The 17612-nt window shown below is 33.6% G+C and overlaps 1 protein-coding gene and 1 long non-coding RNA gene across 2 annotated transcripts in view; one reads left to right on the forward strand and one right to left on the reverse strand.

The window, feature by feature from the left end:
- LOC123696794 (serine proteinase stubble-like) overlaps positions 1-13746 on the forward strand; it is an 89504-nt gene extending 75758 nt beyond the window's left edge. The window contains exons 4-10 of the mRNA XM_045643162.1: positions 6850-7014; positions 7376-7756; positions 8345-8602; positions 9018-9210; positions 9836-10133; positions 11736-11885; positions 13587-13746. Of these exons, the coding sequence (XP_045499118.1) occupies positions 6850-7014; positions 7376-7756; positions 8345-8602; positions 9018-9210; positions 9836-10133; positions 11736-11885; positions 13587-13724 (1583 nt within the window). The 3' untranslated portion in view covers positions 13725-13746. The remainder of the gene's footprint in view (positions 1-6849; positions 7015-7375; positions 7757-8344; positions 8603-9017; positions 9211-9835; positions 10134-11735; positions 11886-13586) is intronic.
- Positions 13747-14038: 292 nt separating this feature from the next.
- On the reverse strand, positions 14039-15545 carry LOC123696795. The gene is made up of 2 exons (XR_006752123.1): positions 15297-15545; positions 14039-14185 (listed from the first exon to the last, which is right to left on the reverse strand). It is a non-coding gene; the product is annotated as an uncharacterized LOC123696795 (long non-coding RNA).
- Positions 15546-17612: the final 2067 nt, after the last annotated feature.

Genomic DNA, 17612 nt, shown 5'->3' on the forward strand with positions numbered 1-17612 from the left:
CACCTGAAATGATATGTCTTAACTAATTCTGAGTACGAGAATTTTGTACATTTACTTATACGTTGACGCATTTGTAAAATTAATTCTGAAATAAGGACGCTGTAAAAGTTAAAGAATTTTAATTAAGTAAGCATAAGAATCAATTGCGCTCATGTAATTTTAAAGTGTTTATTTATAGCTACGAATATTCGCCAAGCGTCTATTATTATTTATTCTACTAAATGAAACACTAATTCATTTAAATGTTGACTTGGGACATACCTTTGAATATCAAATTTTATTGTTTATAAGGATACTTTGTTCGAAGCTAAATTGAGAAATAAAGTGAACATTTACTGTGTCCACCGTTTCGCTTTACGAGAAAGCTTACCGTGATATTGCGAACTCCAACTTACATTGTGCATTCAAAATTTTCTAAACACATTACCACATTGCAATATTTTCTGGGGCATGAAGTACACGACCTTAATTTATAAAACTTCCAACACAGTTTGTCTCCAACTTGTGTAACATATGATTACATACAATTTGTTTACTTTCGTTATATTGTAACAATGTATTTTGTTTTACGTAAATAACACCCATTGTTGGCAAACGTTGGTGTATTTTTCAGAGAAAATGAGAATTTTGCAACCTAATTTTGAGAACGCTACGTATGAGTTACTCATTTGTTATCGTAGAATAATGATAGTTACGTAAATGTATTTTATAAAAGATGGAGACAAATGTGTCGTATAATAAAAAATAAATGGAGTAAGAATTCATGAGACCTTATCACATTTTATTACCGTTCACATTCAAAACTGTCCTTAATTTTAAAAGGAAAATCGATTTTGCTGCTTATCAATTTATATAGAAACTGTACCGCAACATTAATCAAGCTATTACCATCTTCAATTACTCTGTCTCACTTGTTGATTTATGTAAAGCAAAGGAGTAGGTTACACCCATTCCCATAGTTTCGCTATCGATTTGGACCAGTCATGCGTTCTTGTTGAATGTGTGTGTTTGTTATTGAAGTAGCTGTTCACGTGACTTAGTTGAACAGTGAGTTCCCTTTTGAATTGGCAATATCTAATAGCAACTTTTTTGGCTTAACTTATAAAAAACAGACGCAAAGTGATCAAAACGCATAGTCGTAATAGGCTTGTAACATTATAATTATCACGCAGTGAAACGTTTTTTTAAGTCGTTAGTAAAGTTGCATTTTAGCAGTTACGATATAAGTAATTTGACATTTCTAGGATAGGCGCCGAAAGGAAGATAACGAATGAATGAATGAATGAATGAATGAATGAATGAATGAATGAATGAATGAATGAATGAATGAATGAATACTTTATTTGCACCAGTAACAAAATAATAACAAAAAAACACAGAAAATAGAAAAAAAGTACAAAAAGGCGGCCTTATCGCTAATACAGCGATCTCTTCCAGGCAACCTTAGGTCAAGGATCATGAGAATTACGTAATATATTGAGGTCGATGGTGCACAACACAATTTATAATAAAATTATACATATATACACATAAGAATATACTATACATAGTTAAATAAATGAGTATACTACATATTAAAATAATATACATATACACACAAATATACATTTCATAAAGATAAATAGTAATTATATACTTGCTTTTTGAACTCATTCAGTGTCTCAGCTCTTCTGATACTGTCGGGCAGACTGTTCCACAGCTTGATAGCACGAACCGTAAAGGAGCTATCATAGAAATTAGATCTATGAACAGGAACATACAACAGGAGTTTATTAAAGGATCGTGGGGAACGGGTGGAGGAGCTCAAGAATTGGAAATTACTTTTTAGGTAGGAAGGCGTGTTTGGACAGAAAAGGATGCAGTACAAAAGGTTAAGGATATGAGAGTCCCGGCGGAGTCTGACAGGGAGCCACTTGAGTCTTGTGCGGTATTCACTAATGTGATCATATTTACGTAGACCAAAAATAAATCTCACACAGAAGTTCTGGAGACGCTCAAGACTATCAAGTTGGAATTGGAGGAGATCAGGATAGGAGACATCTGCGTAGTCAAACAGGGATAGGAGAAGGGACTGAGCAAGAGCAATTTTAGTGGGAATAGGTAGAAAGTTTCGGAGTCGTCTGAGAGAGCCAGCTGCTGCAAATACTTTTTTCCTCAGTCCTTTAATTTGATTTGTCCACGAAAGAGTTTCGTCAATAAAAACACCAAGACTCTTAACGGTGGAACTGTATGGAATGTCAGTGTTATTTATGCAAACTTTAGGCATAGAGGACCAATCAATTTTAGATATAAGCGACTGACTCCCAATAATAATCACCTGCGATTTTTTCGGATTAATGCATAGACCATGGTCGCGGCTCCAATTACTAATGGTACGTAAATCATCATTCATGAGTGCTACTTTCCCACTTAGGTCTTCAAGTGATGAATGACAATAAATTTGCAAATCGTCCGCGTACATATGGTAGAGACCGGAAATATTCGAAGCAATGGAGTTGATAAATAAGGAAAAAAGAAGGGGAGACAGCACACTACCCTGAGGAACGCCAGAAGTAATATCAGACCAGGATGAGTAACACTCGTCCAGTAGAATGCGCTGCCGGCGGCCCCCGAGATAGCTGCTAAACCAATTAATCACTGCCGGTGACATGTTAAAAGAAACGCGTAGCAAGCTCAACAAAACATCGTGATCAACTGTGTTAAACGCGTTACTAAAGTCAAGTAGTGTAAGTATTGTGAGCTGCCTTTTGTCCATACTCAGTCTAATATCGTCTGTGATCTTGACTAACGCAGTGGCCGTACTATGACCCGGACGGAAACCGGACTGGAAAGGATTGAGAAGGTTGTTTTTGTTAAGGAATCTTGAGAGTTGCTGCTGTACTAACCGCTCTAAGACTTTCGAAAGGAAAGGTAATATAGATATAGGACGAAAATCGGAGAGGGTAGAAGGATTTTTAGATTTGGGGAGAGGGATTATATTAGCGCTTTTCCACGAATGAGGAAAAGAAAGGAAGATATTTATTTTTTAGAATATAGAATGTACTTATCTATGTACTAATCTATAATATGAACGTATATTACTTTTAAAAGTAATATACGTTCACAATAAATCATCATAATGTTTCATCAACCACTTTTCCGTAAACCTTTGAAGCAATAAATATTAAAGTTTCTGTGAGTAAAGACGATTATTTACATAAAACCCACCTCGTTATCGGAAGTTCATTTATTCCAGAATATTCCTCAAAGGTTTCACTCTGAAATCACTATCTTCTTTGTAGATGTTCAAAGGATTGAAATTTCATACTCATTACGAATTTATTTACGATGAATTGATTCTGTATTTTATATTTCAATTACAATTTAATATTTATCATATTTTGATGGACATAATTCATCTGAAATATAAAATTGCAGTCATTTTACTATTTAACTATCTCAATATTATAATTAATATCGTACCTATGTCCTATATCTACGTACAACGTAAGTCATGTCATTATTTCGAATAGTTACCTATTTTTTATTTTCCATCGTAATTCACGCCATATAGGTATTATACTTAGTTAGAACGAGAAAAATCTATGTAAGTACCTATATAAAGACTTTTATTATTTAAAAAAAATACTAGTAGATCTATATCTAAGTATATAATAGGTACCTGAATTTATATTTTTTGGTTTTATGGCATTCAAATGCTTTATAAATATAAATTTCTAAAGAATAGAAAAAATGAGTTGGTGAGGCATCCGCCCCGGAATGGCGCGAAAGGAAAGGCGTCCCGCGTCGTGATCGAATTTTTTCTATTCTTTATATAAATTTATATAATAGGTACCTATCTATACTAATATTATAAAGAGGAAAGGTTTGTAATTATGGTTTTCACGCATTCTACTGGACCGATTTTGATGAAATTTGGCACAGACAATCTTTAGACCCTGAGAAAGAACATAGGCTACCTTTTATTGCGAAATAATAAATATGTACCATGGGCGAAGCCGGGGCGGACCGCTAGTTACAAAATAAAGCAACAAGTGAATATCTAAGACTTGAAAGTTTTGTGACAGACGTTTCTTTACCCAGTTACGTTTTATTACAAGAAAATCCGATTTACCCTTCTGCCAAAACATTTCAACCTCTTCCTTCGGAACTTTAACTATTAATTCAGTTACAAAACAAAGCTTCTCCAATATTCTACGATAAATAAGAATCTTTTACTGAATTTACTATTAGGCTATCTGCTTTGGCCTAAAATTCTACGTTTAGACGAAAATAAACCCTAATGCGAAGTGAAATAACGATCATGTTCAAGGAAAATCAATTCAAGTTAAAGACTAATGGTATTATCAAGCTTTGTGAGGAAAATTTCTAGTGTCTACGTATTATGCTTTTATGGATAAGGTCACTTAAATGCTTTGTCTGATTAAATAGGTAACCATATTATGTAATTTTGTCATGCCATAAAGTTATTTAATTCGTCGTTAATATGGTATAGGTATTCATACAGTGGGTAAACAGAAGTTTTGGTTAATTAACAACATAATCCCGATGAGGTTTCATGATTGTAATAAATTGCCAGGGAGTTTATCATATGAAAAAAAAACAGCATAAATAGTCTATCATCTGTTATTTCTCTGAAAAAGATTGTATAAAATTAAAACTATTTAAATCCTTAATGAGCCCTATATCCGAAGCTTCCTCTTTGTATTTATTTATTATTTCATATTCTTATATATACGTATAAAGGAAATCAATGGATTCTCTTCTCGTCATTGACGAGTCGTCAAGCCTTTTCTTTTTTTTCGAGGTCACTTTTTAGACACAGATAAATAATGAATAAACAGATATTGCCCCTCGACACTGTTATAATAATTAATTGAACAAATTAAATTATTTAAAATTCAAAGCAGTTTCAAGTATTAATTTTTAAAAATAATTTTGTAATTTTACTAATTTAGTAAGTACTTATCTACTTATTTCTGAGAAAATAAACAAATTGAAACAATCCTCGTTATTACAAATTACAATCTACAGTATTAGCAAAGATAATACCTATAATACTATTACCTATTGTGATTATGTGGTGATTATTATATTATTATTATCTATGGTACATTATTATCGTACCATTCACAGATTATAATATAAGCTGTGCTAATCTTATTACCTACCATTTCCACAGGCTAAAGAAAACCGCGCACATTTCTTGTTGTCGATGGTCAAGCGCATTGAAATATAGAAAGGTTTTATTGTTCATTTATCACAGGACAGGTCAGGTTCCGTTTTCAGTGAGAAATAATTTCCATCAGCAATAAATTGAACAGAATATGTTGTGTGCCGTACAAGGAGCAACTACCGTTTATCTTTCTCGTGGTTTAAGGTAGGAACTCACAGGAACAAATTGCGAGGTATGTTCAATTAAGCGGGGACATACGTTGTGTGATGTCTCTGACAGCTGCTTGCGGGATTGTTTAAAGCGGCTTGCCTTGGTAGAAATAACAATAAAATATTACTAGATTGAGCAAGGCTTAACTAAGTTAAACATGTTTGATGAATGTAAGACGTAAGTAAATTTTGTTATTAAAAAAAAAACAGGCACGCAATATTTTTCGTTATAAAACCTTTGACTTTATCATAGTTGGTAGGTACTATGTAATATTGGGATGAGTATAAAATAGATTTTAAATAAAATATAACCTTTTTAAAGTGAAACTTTTATTACATCGTCTCAAAATTTTTGGTCTGTGTAGCGCATGTCGCGTGTATCGCGGCTGCCGAGTAGGTATACCTACTCGGCACGCGACATGCGCTACACAAAGCAGTGTTCGGAACCGTTCGAACAGTTTCACTTTTACCGTGGTTTCATAAAACCACACAACATTTTTTATTTATTTTAGAAACAAAACCACATTTTGTTACCCGGCGCCAGAATGACATTGAGTTTAACATTACCAACAAAATTTTAACAATAAAATAACAGACAAATTTAATAAAACCGCTGAAACTCATGACTTACAATAAGCTCCTTCATCGGTAGCATCAGTGATGCGATCAGCACGCGACAGCCGACACCCGGCGAAAGTCCGTGAGTGTCTAGCCAAAGCTTAAGCCCATTTTATTTAGTCTGTATTATATTTATTATCTGTGCTGATAGAACGCTGGGCGCGAACAGCGCTTGCGAATTGATAATTTTCTGTTATCGAACATGCAAAATGTTATTGGAATATTACATTTTTTTCCTTTTTGTAGTTTTAGAAGCTATTTGTAATAAAGTTTTGTATAGTTTATGAAGTTCTATATAACATGAATGATGATCTACCTATCGGTTTGCGAAAAGCCGAGAATTTTCGTGTTTTTTTAAGCTTCAAGCTCATCAAGGTAGATATTATAATTTAATAATAAAAATGTAAAAAATAATATATTATAATATAATTTTATGTAGTGTTTCTGAGCTATTTATTTTTAATTGGATGATGGATTTTTTTTTCAATCTATTTATTTGTACAAGTCACTATTTTTCTTGTTATAAAATATAATCCTAGTTATATTAAATTTTAATTTAATATAACAAGGATTGCTTAATTTACTATTACTAGTGACATCTGTTTTCCATTTTCTTCTAGAGTAATTTCTGCATGAAATTCATATTGTGCTACTCACTCATAGATGGCACTAATATAAAACTCTGGCTATCCTCTCATAGGTGGCGCTGTTTTAAAATTGTTTTGTACACGTACTAGGTACACACTGTACACTTGGTCTTGATGCAAATTACTAAAATTAATTCATTCTAATAATTTCTTATATTTTATTAAAAGGTAATTAAATAATTAAATCAATATTTTTCAGGTTATCAGATGTCGCGCAAATCATGCGTGGCTGGCGGCGCGCGTGGTGCGTGCATGTGGGTGCAGGAGTGCAACCGTGTTGGAGGCAAGCATGCAGGCGTGTGTGTGGATGGCTTTATGTTCGGATCTTGCTGTCGACTGCCAGACAAGCCTATTGTTATAGAAGGTCGGTGGATTTAAATTTTAAATTAAAATTGGAAGATATTGCAATTTATTTTATAATTATTGTTGTTTGCTTTTCAAATTTCAAGTTTAATTTGAATGTTAATTTAATGCATGCATAAACATGATATAAAGTAGCCGGAAATAATTATTTATTGATCCTACAAAAACACTCTACATTGAAATAAATTTAAAGTTTCTCTAGCTTAAATAATATATTATTTCTTTATCAGTCTTATGCGCTTAGTAATAATTTCACAAATAGTAGTAAAGGTTTCATTATTATCTGTGAAGACAATAATATTAAAATATGTATTTAACTATTTAGCATTTAGTGTTAATTATTCATCTTTTTTTTATTTCAGAAACGTCAAGTCCAGTCACCATCACAGACAAACCGTATACAGCGCCACCTACCGAAGTAACGCAGGCACCGACTCGACCCACGGCACAAACGCAACGGCCCTCGTTCATGACGAAACCAATAGATGGCGTTGCATCATATAACTATAGACCGCCAGAACTTAACCTGCCAGTCGGCAATCTAGAATCAAATAGCGAACAAAATAGTGATATAGTTAATAAAATAACGTATAACAGTGTAAATAAGTACCAAAATGTAAATAGGCCGAACGGCGATGTGGAAGCTAGTCCCCACAACAAAATCTCTTCTAGTCTTAGCCTAATGCCGGGTGCGCGACCTATGGCCGTGTCGGAACAACACGCTGAAAACAGTATTTCTTCAGGTGAGTATAGTTATATAGTTCATAAGTACTTCAACAGATAGCGTTAATTTAAAAATGTGTAACTTGGGCGGTAAATTTTAAACAAACAATCTAATACTCGTAGTATAAATTTTTATCAACGAAATTGTATATGTAGTAAAAGCTCGCGGCTTCGCCCGCTTTGTCTAAAAAAAACCGCGTTGCGTAGTTTTAAAGATTTAAGCATACAAAGGGACATAGGGACAGAGAAAGGGACTTTGTTTTATACTATACTACTAGCTGCTCCACGCGGTTTCACCCCCGTAGCTCCACTCCTGTTGGTCGGACCGTGATAATATATTATAGCCTATAACCTTCCTCGATAAATGAGCTATCTAACACCGAAATAATTTTTTAAATCGGACCAGTGGTTCCCGAGATTAGCGCGTTCAAACAAACAAACTCAACTTTATAATAGTAGTAGGTATAGATGTAGTGATAAACCCACGAAGAAAATCCTTATGATGCTGACACATTTCTTTTTAACAGATATTGTTTGTTTCAAACTATTCATTATTGCCTGTATTATAAATATTTACAATATTAATCTACTAATTATTTCTATTCCAGCGCACATAATGTCCAGGCCTAACAATGTGAACACAATGCACTGGCAAGCTACAACCGAGCCAGCATTCATAACCAAGCCTCGACCCTCAAACTGGGAGAAACCAGGCAAACCAAAACCAACCAAGAAGTTCACTACAACTACAAGCAAACCGCATAAGAACTACATGAAGCCGAAGGACCCAATGATGAATATGATTAACAAGACTGATGATACCACGGCGCCGACTATACACACTACAGCCGCGACGAGTAGTGTGGGTTAGTATGTTAAGGTTTTAATTTTAAAATAATATGGCAATTTATATTTTTAGAGAAGATTTAAGATATTAACATTGAGCCCGTTTGTCTATTTTCTTCCATTGCAAAAGGACCTTAGTAATTTTATTTTAAATGTGATTCGTAAGATAGGAATAAAATGTATTTCATTTTGTTAATTATACAATGTTTTTAAACTGTAGTCAATATAAATTTATTTGTAACTATTTTACTTCAAATGTGTAATCCTCTTAATTATTATTAGCCATGTCAAATTCGAAGCATTAGTTGTAATATTATATGAATTAATAATATTTAGGTACACATATAATATAGAAATTTTCACTACACTCATCAGTAGTAAAAGGCCAAACAAAATAGACCAAGATTTCTTTATATGACTTGTTTTTAATTCCAGAATGCGGTGTAACATCAATGTGGCCCCGTCCCGACTCGCGCATCATGGGCGGCAAGGACTCTACCTTCGGGCGCTGGCCCTGGCAGGTGTCCGTTCGACGGAACTCGTTCTTTGGCTTCTCCTCCACACACAGATGTGGTGGAGCCATTATCAATGAGGGCTGGATTGCTACAGCTGGACACTGTGTTGATGAGTGAGTGACGTACAGACCGATTTGGTGGTCTGTACCCAGTATTGTGGATTGATGTAATATATTTCTAGTGTGATTAATTACTGTTATTCATTACTTGTTAGTAAGATTTCCAAACCTACAGGATATTCTTTGAGGTTAACTTTCAATAAGCTAGTGAATGTAATGTTAAGACTTTATAAAACATAATATTATTTGTGATCGTGACACATGTTTAAATTTTATTTTTATTTTATTTTGAATTTCCAACAAAGAATACATGGTTTGAAAACTCTTAATTTTAAAATTAAATCTTATACTAAATCTTCAAATACGATAACTAAACTTCTTACATCGCAGCGTAAACAAGCAAAACCCCGTGGTACTTATTTCGCAATAAAAGGTAGTCTATGTTCTTTCTCATGGTCTAAAGATTTTCTGTGCCAAATTTCATCAAAATCGGTTGAGAGGTTTAAGCGGGAAAGCGTAACAGACAGACAGACAGAGTTACTTTCGCATTTATAATATTAGTAGAGATTTTACCATTATTGCCCAACAGACAGAACCACTAACCATAAATACTTCACTTATACAAAAATTTAAAGTACCATTATTTCCCACTATCACTTACGAAACACCTTCCTTCCAGTCTGCTAACATCAGCAATCCGAATCCGCGTCGGCGAGTTCGACTTTTCCTCTGTATCAGAACAGTACCCTTACGTAGAGCGTGGTGTAGCCAGAAAGGCAGTACATCCGAAGTATAATTTCTTCACATACGAATATGATTTGGCGCTTGTAAAGTTGGATGCTCCTGTGCAATTTGCTCCCCATATAGCGCCAATTTGTTTGCCGGCGACTGATGATCTGCTTGTGGGGGAGACTGCTACAGTTACGGGTTGGGGGAGACTGTCGGAGGGAGGCGTTCTGCCATCTATTTTACAAGAGGTGAGTAAATGTCCTAAAGGAACTTTTTTAAACTTAAAGAGGTATTTTTTGGCGGCATTTTGTCGCACATATTTTTTTACAGAATAAAATAGAAAGGCAGCAAATTGAACGATATTTTAAGACAATTATTGAACATTGAACTAATTGTAGTGAATAGTGTTTTTAACAAAAGCATTTAATCTCACATAGGGATATCCAACAACTAGATTTTCATATAGAACCCTAAGCCTAAAAGAAAATACAGAACTTCACTTTCTAAATCAATATATTCAAAAACGACAAAGCCTTTATTTTCAATTATTATATATTCCATGTTTCAAATATGTGTGGGCAAATATGTGTGTGATTAACATATACATATATATAACAGATATTTTCTTTGTGTCTGGGTGTTAATCCATACAAATATTATAAATGCGAAAGTAACTCTGTCTGTCTGTCTGTTACCTACTCAATCACGCCTTAACTACTGAACCAATTTGTATGAAATTTGGTATGGAGATATTTTGATACCCGAGTAAGGACATAGGCTACCTTTTATTGCGAAATATGTACCACGGGTGAAGCCGGGGCGGACCACTAGTTATCTATATGTCGTGGTCATATCGTAGATTTGATCATTTCATGATATGAGTGGCCATTTCACGAAATGGTCGCATATCGTGAAATGGCCAACATAGTTTGATCAGATCGTTAAATCGTCAACGTTTCACGATTTGGTCATCCACATTTGGCCAGATCGTATAAAATATAAAGAGTACATAAAATATTAAAAAATTTCAGAATAACTATATTATAAAAACATGTTTAATGTCATTTAAGTTAGTGCCGCGGCAGCGGCCGGCGAATGCCAGAAGCGAATCGTTTTTGCAATAGAAACCAGTTAGGTTAGGTTAGGTTACACTTTGATAAACAACGCACGAGCCGAGCGAGCAAAGCGAGCGTGCCGCGGCAGCGGCCGGCGAGTGCCAGAAGCGGATCGCTTTTTAAAAAACAAACAATTATAATAATATAGCAGTAGTTTCTTAAATTATTTTATTTAAGTCGCATTTTTTCTTAAATACATATTATAAGATATCTACATTTTCCATAGTACTCGTACCTCTTCGTCGTAAATTCTTTGCTATGACTTTCTTCATAATATTGTTATTAAACGAATTATGAAGTTTTTATCTGCGAATAATTTAATTTTCGCCAGCGGCCGCCATCTTATCACATACCTAAACACAGAGCTTGCAGCGCCTCTACCAACGATTAATGTAACTATTTTACGATATGATCAAATAATTTTGATCATTTCATGAAAAAACCGTGCGTTAATTGGCCATATCGTGAAACGATTTCTTATCATTGATCTGCCCAAACCACATCATGATGTGGCCAAACTAAATTGGCCATTTCACGATATGCGACCATTTCGTGAAATGGCCACTCATATCATGAAATGATCAAATCTACGATATGACCACGACATATATAAGTATTAATTTAAAATTATATATGTATGTTTATCAGCCATCTGGTTTCCATAACACAAGCGAAAGTGAGTGTGAAAGTTTATGTGAAAATTGTCCTGAAATATTTATTTATTTATAATTCCAGGTGCAAGTACCAATAGTTTCCAACGAGCGCTGCAAGTCGATGTTCCTGCGCGCCGGGAGACACGAGTTCATTCCCGACATCTTCCTGTGCGCGGGACATGAGGGCGGCGGACATGATTCCTGTCAGGGAGATTCTGGAGGTCCATTACAGGTAAAACTTGTTACATTTTTAACCGACTTCAAAAAAAGGAGGTTATCAATTCGGCCGGTATGTTTTTTTTTGTATGTACACCGATTACTCCGAGGTTTCTGAACCGATTTACGTGATTCTTTTTTGTTCGATGCGGGATGGTGTCGAATTGGTCCCATAAAAATTTTATTCGGATAGGCCCAGTAGTTTTTTATTTTATGAGCATTTTTGTAAATGTTGCAAGTGCAAGTTTGAAGTCGGTTGTTTTTAACGCAGTTATCACTTGTAAGTTGTAACAGGTAACAGTTCCACTTTTGTACTGATAACTGATTTTCTACACTAATATTATAAAGCTGAAGAGTTTGTTTGAACGCGCTAATCTCAGGAACTACTGGTCCGATTTGAAAAATTATTTCGGTCGCCAGACCAACAGGAGCGGAGCAATGCGGGTGAAACTGCGCGGCACAACTAGTATATCAATAAAATTGTGCAGGTCAAATGGAATTTTTGGAATCTACATAAATACAATAGATCTATATTACATATCCAATATACGCAATAACTATAGATTTAAACTTAGTTAAATAGTATCACTAATTATTGCTAAATTACCATAAAACCATATTATTATGACGTTTCAAAATATAATAAAAAGGCTCTTTAAAATATTATAAAAATGTACAAAATATTCATTCAATCCATAAACATTACGGCGGCTATATTGTTTATGATTCAATCATAATATTATACTAAAATAATCATAAAATAAATTCGAATAAAACAAAAGGGTTGACAGCTATCAAGTTTCTACAAATGCTAATTTTATTGCTTCATCTTTATTGCCAATTCCCTTGTTTCGTCAATTTAGCATTTTCATGAAATATGACAACCGCCACTTTATTGTAGGGATGCTAATTGATATTATCTGTATTAATGTTTTGTCGAAATAAAACATTTTGTATCAATTTATGTGTGGAAATATTTTTTTTATTTAATAAATTCGTATCATAGTAGTTAGTTATTTCAGTTTTTTTTTTATTTTTTTTCATGAAATATGGACAACCGCCACTTTATTGTAGGGGAACTAATTGATATTATCTGTATTGTTTTGTCGAAATAAAACATTTTGTATCAATTTATGTGTGGAATTTTTTTTTATTTAATAAATTCGTATCATAGTATTTTAGTTTTTTTTTTATATTCGTCCCAAACGAGCAAAGACATTCGTGCAGAGGTTAATCATATGGTAAAACAGTATAATAATAATATAAATGTCTTATCATATTTTAAAAGATTTATTGAAGTGAAACTTCTTTATCGGGTGTTGTCGGGTATCGAGTTGAAAAAAAAATTATTGTAACAATTTTTTACTACGCGTGACAATTTTCCGTTACGCGCCATCTTTTTCTTATCCTTACTATATCGAATCGAATTTCTGTAAAGTTGCATATAGTAAATTATTTTTCGAAAATTAAGGTCATAAAGAAGTTTCACTTCTTACGTGTGTACTAGTACACGCACACATTTTTTTGGGATTAGAAATTTGAAGAAGGGTATCGTAAAACAGAATAGAATTCTAAATATCCTTGCTCCATTTAGCCGTCTTAACAGCACAAAGTATATTATAATTAATTATAATATAACTAATAAATATTAATATAATATATTATAAAAAATAATAACTAATTAATCGTTAATTTGAACATTTTTTTCTTATTCCAGGTCAAAGGCAAAGACCAGCGGTATTTCCTAGCCGGGATCATAAGCTGGGGCATAGGTTGTGGAGAAGCCAACTTACCGGGCGTTTGTACCAGGATATCCAAATTTGTACCTTGGATACTTCAAACTGTTAACTCCTGAGTGATAATGTAAATTAAAGACTTGAAGATGAACTGTGAAGTGTGGTGTTTTTACAGGACTATTTATTCGAGTTAAATAAAAAAGTTACGAAAAAATAAGTGTCAGTTTGGCGCCAATTTATGAAATGACTGTTTTAGTGGGAGGTGATTGTGAAATTATTCAAGATAATGAGTGCTTATTTGTTGAACAAAATTGTTCACAATACAATACATTATACAAATGATACATGATTTTAAATACAGTTTTGAAAACATTTAACAATAATTGCTTAACCCCTTATTGCATGAATTATTAAGGAGATGAAATAAAAATTATTTTTTTGCAAAAAAGTGTTTATTAGACCTTACATTATGAGATCAAATTGAGAAAAAAAATTATTTACTTATATTATAGAAAATATATAACGGCGCCATATATGGACTCGTATGCAGTGTTTGTTGTATTTTTTCTGTCATATATGGCTTCTTATGCAATTAGAAAAAAGTAACTAATTAATAAAATAAAAACATATTCCGGATTAATTTCACACACACGGTTGCTAAGCCCCAAACTAAACTTAAGCTTGTATCCTGAATGCTTAGTCAACTGATATGCTACATATACTTTACATAAATCCTATCCTACTTATATTATAAATTCGAAAGTTTGTGAGGGTGGATGTATGTGTATGTGTTTGTTTGTTACTGTTTCACGCAAATACTACTGAACCGACTTCTATGAAATTTAGCACACAATATAGAGGGTAACTTGGACTAACACATAGGATAGGTTTTATCCTGAAAATCCCACGGGAACTGGAACTATGCGGGGTTTTCTTTGAAAACGCGGGCGAAGCCGCGGGCGAAATGTTAGTACTTTATATGGATACCTAAATAACACCCAGAATCACAGCCAACTTATACTTCGTGAAATTGCTTAAAACAATTACTTACGTTTGTCATTATAACATAAAAACACGTTATATTTTTCACATAACGTGAAGGAACGAAATTGGAACAATATAGGCATAGCTGACGGGCATTCTTCTTCCAAATTCGGTAATGACTAATCCCATCAGATCGTACAGAATCAAAGTGAAAATCTAGATGTCCTGCAGGAGTTTTTCGTAGCTTTTTTGCGGTAATTGGCGAGTCAGAAATACTGAGGAGACTCCAGAGATGCCGATGTTTCTAAGTTTTTGAGAGACGACCACGTCTTTTGGTAATAAGAGTTTTCCCTGACTTTCGCATTTGTTCTGAAACGGCTAATTAAAAATCATACAGTGGCATATAGCATGAGTCTGTATTTATTGATGATGATATAATATTTATAGCATAGTGAGATAAAAGTGTCTAGGATCGATACTGGAACAATCAGTGAAAGTATCCTTGAATGCTGTGCTTGAATGCATACCCAGCCACATATGACATAATATATTTTGGACGGAATGCATACGAAGCCAAATATGATAGATTTGGAAAAGTACAAAAAAACATGATTGAAGCAAAAAAAACAACCTAACCAAATGTTTTACCTTATTTTAGAAAGACTAAAAAATGAAGAAATATTTTTTTCATGGCTTTACCTACTTACCTTTTTGATATTGAAATCTTAATTTGAAAATCACGGTTTTTTCCGCGCACCCAAACCGTCGCACGCGCTAGACTAAATCTATAATATATCTGATGGATAATATTTACACTGTATAAATTAATTACATTCCAATTCTCGATGAAATGCTGTTTAAGATGTAAGGTAGTTTTTTTAGATATTGTTTATAGTTAGCCTATAAAAAATTCATAAACTTCGTCGTCCATATATGGCTCTGTATGCGGTAAGGGGTTAATCGAGAGGCTAACTGGGATAGGTAAGGTAAGAATTGACAAACCATCGAAGAAAATAATATATGAATGCACGACGTACTACGTGCTAATTTATTGAACAAAATTGTTCACAATTATTACAATACAAAACATGATACAAAGGCTCGAGCATTGCATTTATTTTATGTCTTTAAATTTAGTTTTGAAAGCATTTAATGATTGCTCAATCGAAGCTTATAGGGATACAGTTTGCGTGACAAACGAAATAATACAAACGTACATGCATCGTACATGCCTATTTGTTGAACAAAAATGTTCACAATACAATACATGATACAAATGCTCCATTTATTTATTTGTTTTTAAATATAGATTTGAAAGCATTTAAAAATTTGTGACTATCTGGGATAAAATTTACGGAGTAAAGTTATACGTATGTGTTTCTTTGATGAACAAAATTGTTCACTATAAAATGCAATGTTATACAAATGCTCAAGCATTGCATTTATTTGTTTGTTTTGAAATATAATTAATATAAAGACTTTTGATCAATCGAGGCTAACTGGATAAAGGTTGTGGACAAACACAAAATATACGTACGACATTGTCATTTGCCGAAGTAAAACTACTTTGGTATAAAATGAGACAAACGTGTTTTAGGCTGGTTGCAGAGCTTGACCGCCCGTCAGTGCGTACCGTCGGTCCTGACGATACGCATCAACAATGTGTATGACTATGACACTAATGCGCATGACAATACGCGTGCGTATGGTCGGTCTAGCTATGAACGGTTTTATGAATTTCCATACATATGACAAGCGCGACTGACGTACGCACTGATGGTCGTCAAGCTCTGCAACCAGCCTTAACATTAAGGGCCGACAAATATGATGGAGAGCAGCGCATCGCATTTTTCGTTGTTAAACTATTATCGACCTTGTTCACATTATAATAAAATTCAAAATCAAATAACAACAATTAATTCCCGAGGTGTATCGAAGCATCACATGCGTAAGGTGCTGCGCTTTTGAATATTATTTGACAATTTCGATAATAATAATCCGTCATATCTGCACCGGCCCTAACACGTAGTTTCCATCTACACTATGAGACAGTTACCTTCAAAAATGTTGATTGAATTCAACGTTTTCTGAGGCGTTTTATTAAATGAATAGACCACCGTAAGGCTACGCAGGCTCGTACAAGCGAGATTCTGTGTCAAAGGCTTGAAAACGGTGACTCACGCTTAACTTAATAAACGCCTTTTATATTGTGAATTCACCTTTTGCTTACAAAACATCCAATATATTACACGAACTATATTTAATCAAATAGATAGCTATAATTTGCTTTTAAATCTGCCTATAGTAATTAGTAAACCTTTTCTGTTTTGAACAACCGACACCAAATACCTAAGTAGTACGAACATTGTTAAAGCATTTATTGCAACCTTTTTTACAAATACTAAAGTACTAAAGTAAGTATATTATTCACCCTCATGTATACGTAGATCTAAGATATAGATAATATGTATAACGCAAACCTGACGTGTATCTATTAGTATAATGGCGTAATTATTGATTGTTACAGTATTTAGCGCTATTGTTATTATACGCTATTTGAACAAGACATTTGATACGTGTAAATTTATACGTGTTTGTATGCAATAATCATTTTTTGATACAAATAAATATTTTGAAGCTATAAGAACCAAGCATTTATGAATCTATGACGTGAAAATGAAATGTGCGTGGTGAAGAACGCACTTTAAAAAATGTTATATCCTAAGAAAAATGTGTAGCAATATATGAAACATGTTTTTCTGTAAGTCATGTACTCATGTATTATGTGTGGATAAAGCGTACTTAAACATTTATTGGGTTTATAAATACCTGTATTAGTCATTGAGATATACATAATACATATGGAGGCGACACCGCCTACATCACTTATGTTCCGCTCAACATACGCCATATTATGGCGTAACTGCACGCTCATATTTTATTTGTTTTAAAATGAAACGCATCAAATATGCCTTCGTGTGTGTTACGATATTGCACAAATAATACGGAAAAGTGCAAAGGAA

The sequence above is a fragment of the Colias croceus genome, chromosome 13 (assembly GCF_905220415.1).
Source record: "Colias croceus chromosome 13, ilColCroc2.1".
Classification (NCBI taxonomy): Eukaryota; Metazoa; Arthropoda; class Insecta; order Lepidoptera; family Pieridae; genus Colias; species Colias croceus.